General features: G+C 66.0%; 1 protein-coding gene across 1 annotated transcript; it reads right to left on the bottom strand.

Moving 5' to 3' along the window:
• Positions 1–104: 104 nt before the first annotated feature.
• On the bottom strand, positions 105–3,107 carry LOC118982835 (BOLA class I histocompatibility antigen, alpha chain BL3-7-like). Its single transcript, XM_037040000.1, has 8 exons — positions 3,001–3,107; positions 2,562–2,846; positions 2,092–2,367; positions 1,233–1,508; positions 1,042–1,152; positions 587–614; positions 408–465; positions 105–257 (listed from the first exon to the last, which is right to left on the bottom strand). The coding sequence occupies exons 1-8, from the start codon at positions 3,062–3,064 to the stop codon at positions 225–227; spliced, it is 1,131 nt and encodes a 376-aa protein (XP_036895895.1). The 5' UTR covers positions 3,065–3,107; the 3' UTR covers positions 105–224.
• Between the last annotated feature and the right edge of the window lie 183 nt (positions 3,108–3,290).

The following is a 3,290-nucleotide window of genomic DNA, read 5'->3' as shown; positions in this document are numbered from 1 at the left end:
TTGCCAGCAGAGCACTTGGTCCTCTCCATTTTTAAGTCCCTCGCCTCACCTCGTGACCACGCTTGCTACAGCGGGCTGCGGCAGGGGTGGGCCCGCCTCCCCCCTCCTCAGTGATGCTGATGGGAACACAGACATTCAGGTGCCAGTTGCAGAAGCAGAAGTGAGATGTCCCTGAAGTGACAAACAGGGGCTGGTGGGTGTGTGTGTGTGTGAGGAACCTTCCATCAGTCATTCCCCGACAGAGCAGCTGTCTCACGCTGCAGAAGAAAATAATCATGAACAAATGTCCATCAGTCGCTGTAGAGGTGACATTGTCCAAGAGCCCACCTCATGCTCAATGGTCCCACAGAGTCCCCATTACCCAATCCTGTCCCCTCCACCCAACCCTTCCGGTGTCAGGGCCTCACCTTTACAAGCTGTGAGAGACACATCAGAGACGTGGTCACTGTCACTGCCTGGGTGGCACAACACAGTTTCTGGTCAGAGCCCCCAGGACAGGAGACCAAAGGAGGAACTATGGGGGGAGGGGGAGGTCCCCCATGGGCTCCCCTCTAAGCTGACACAGGGTCTCAGGGGTCCCCCCCNAGCCTGAGCGTAGCTCCCTGCTTTTCCACCTGCGGGAAGAAAACATCCTGTGAGACACCAGGGAGGAGGCAGGGCCATCAGGTCCCAAGGGAAGCCCTGGTGCAGGTCCCCAGGGAAGTTTCCAGAACTCTGACTACAGAGTCGGGGCAGGATCCAGAAACCTGAGGGAAGTCCATGGGCAGGAACTGGACCAACAGCCCTCCTGCAGGTCTGTCCTCAGCAGGGAACCTCCCCTTGGACCTGTGACTGTTGGGAGCCAGGTCCCCAGCACCAGAATCATCAGGGTGACAAATCTGTCCTTTACCTCACACGAGCCTTCCTAAACAGTCATTGTAGCAAGTAGGGCCCCAGACTGCCAAGCACATGAGTGAAGACGATGCTTCACTTTAATGAAGGGGGTCTCCTGGGCTTGAGACCCCCAGTTGGGGCAAGAAATCAGACCCCACCCGCCCCTACCTGAGCGCCTCCTCCCCCACATCACAGCTCCAGCCACCACAGCTCCAAGCAGGACCAGGCCACAGAGGATGCCCAAGATGACAATGATGATGTTGGTCTGAGGAGGAGGCTCTGCAAAGGGACAGGAAGCTGAGGGCCCTGCCCCTGGGTCCTGCCCCACCCCCAGTGAAGTCCTCTGAGGCCCCCCTCACCCCATCGCAGCGTCAGGGGCTCCTGCAGCCCCTGGTGCCCCACGTGGCATGTGTATCTCTGCTCCTCCCCGGGCAGCACCACCACTGCCGCCCACGTCTGGAAGGTCCCGTCGCCCGAGGGCCTGGTCTCCACGAGCTCTGTGTCCAGAGTGTGCTCCTGCCCGTCCCGATGCCAGGTCAGGTCGATGTCCGCAGGGTAGAAGCCCCATGCCCAGCACCTCAGGGTGGCCTCCCGCTCAGACGTGGAGTGGCGGGTCACTCGCGCGTCTGGGGGGTCTGAAGACAAGGGTCGGAAAGTCAGGAACTTTGCACGGGCCGCAGGGCAGTCCAGCAGCGCTCCCGTGACCGTCCGGAGACTGGACAGGACGGGGCGGGGGTACACCCCAGACCCAGTCTTGACAGAGGCAGCGGGGGGGAATCCTCTGGTCTGTAGAAAGTTCTAGAACCACAGGGACTCAGCCCAGGTGCAGGCCGGTGTGAGGGAGAAAAGCGTTTCTGGTCCAGACTTGGGGAGGGGGAGGGGGTGGCACGTGGCTGAGGAGAGCTGGGGTCGAACCCAGACCCGCGGGTGCGGGGCGGGATCGGGCCTGAGAGAGGAGGTCCCCACGGGCCGGGGCGCCACTAGGGTCAGAGGGGGGCGCTGACCGGACATCTCGGGGTGCGTCCCCTCCGTCCCAGGAGAGGCTGCCCCCGGAGCGTCCCTGAGAGAAGGCGGGGTCGCCCTCTGGTCCCGGGTCGGAAAGTCGGGGCGGACTCGGCCTCCCGACCCAGAGGCGGTTCTGACCTGGGTCCCTCGTCCCGTCTCCCCGTCGGAGCCCAGCCCGAGGGCGGGGGGGGGGGGGCCCGCGAGCCCCGGTACCTGCGCGCTGCAGCGCCGCCTTCCCGTGCTCCAGGTACCTCAGGAGCCACTCCCTGCAATGGCCGTTCACGTAGTTCCTCCATCGCTCCGCCACACCGCCCGCCTCCCACTTGGTCTTCGTCATCCGAGCCGCCGCGTCGGCCGCGGTCCAGGAGCGCGTGTCCTCGTTCAGGGCGATGTAGTCGGCGCCGTCGTAGACGGACTGCTCGTACCCGCGGAGGACGGTCCCGTTGGGCCACAGGTCGCAGCCCCTCATCGCCAGGAAGGTGTGAGACCCTGACCCCGCCCCGAGGTCAGCCCCGCCCACAAACCCCGCCCGGAGGTCAGCCCCGCCCTCCGACCGCCCCCACCCGCGAGGATCCAACCGAAACCGAAACCGAACCCGGTCCGAGTCCCGCGGGCTCCTCTCCGGGTGAAGCTCGGACGCGGACACTCGGGGCGACCCCGCCCGTCCGGCCCCGCGCGCTCACCGTGGTCGCTCTGGTTGTAGTAGCCGCGCAGGATGTTCAGGCTCAGTCGGTAAATCTGTGTGGCTTCCTTGCAGATCCGTGTCTGCTCGTCCCAATAGTGCGGGTCCTCCTGCTCCACCCACGGCCCCTCCATCCACGGCGCCCGCGGCTCCTCCCTCGGGTTCCCCGCGTCGCTGTCGAACCGCACGAACTCGGTGCCGTCCACGTAGCCGACGGCGAAGAAGCGGGCCTCCCCCTGGCCGGGCCGGGACACGACGGTGTCGAAATACCTCAGGGAGTGCGTGCCTGCGGGCGGGGAGCGGTGAGACCGGAGACGCTCGGACCGGCGCAGGTCCGGGGTCCGCGGTCGCGGGGACGGAAACGGGGACGGGAGCGGGGTCCGGGCGGTGGGGAGGCGCCCTCCCCGGCGTCCCGCGGCCCCTCCCGACCCCGCGCTCACCCGCCCCGGCGCCGGTCAGCGCCAGCGCCCCCGAGAGCAGCAGCAGGAGGCTCGGGGACCGCATGACGCGCGGCCTCGGGGTTTGGGGAAAAGCTGAGACCCACCGCGACCGCGGAGAAACAGAGCCGGGGCGGCGGCGACGCTGATTGGTTTCTCTAGATAACGGCCACCAATCAGAGAGGTAGCCGGGTCGCGTCACGAGTAACCAGGAAAAAGGCCACCGGTCAGGTTGGGAGAGGCAGAAGTGAAACCCGGAGACCGGGAGTCCCCAGCGCGGAGCTTCCCCGCCC

This window comes from Sturnira hondurensis, unplaced genomic scaffold (genome assembly GCF_014824575.4).
Source record: "Sturnira hondurensis isolate 20B ecotype Veracruz unplaced genomic scaffold, ASM1482457v3 Scaffold0002315, whole genome shotgun sequence".
Taxonomy (NCBI): domain Eukaryota; kingdom Metazoa; phylum Chordata; class Mammalia; order Chiroptera; family Phyllostomidae; genus Sturnira; species Sturnira hondurensis.
The sequence above is the reverse complement of the archived record's forward strand: the minus strand, read 5'-3'. Positions and strand labels throughout refer to the sequence as shown.

What these genes read in the sequence shown, in the direction of transcription:
- LOC118982835 (XM_037040000.1), bottom strand. Translation starts at nt 3,064, where the DNA reads ATGCGGTCCCCGAGCCTCCTGCTGCTGCTCTCGGGGGCGCTGGCGCTG. An exon ending in GCTGACCGGCGCCGGGGCGG is followed by an intron (nt 2,847 to 3,000) that starts GTGAGCGCGGGG and finishes CCCCGCCCGCAG; the next exon opens with GCACGCACTCCCTGAGGTAT. An exon ending in GTCTCTCACAGCTTGTAAAG is followed by an intron (nt 258 to 407) that starts GTGAGGCCCTGA and finishes TTTCTTCTGCAG; the next exon opens with CGTGAGACAGCTGCTCTGTC.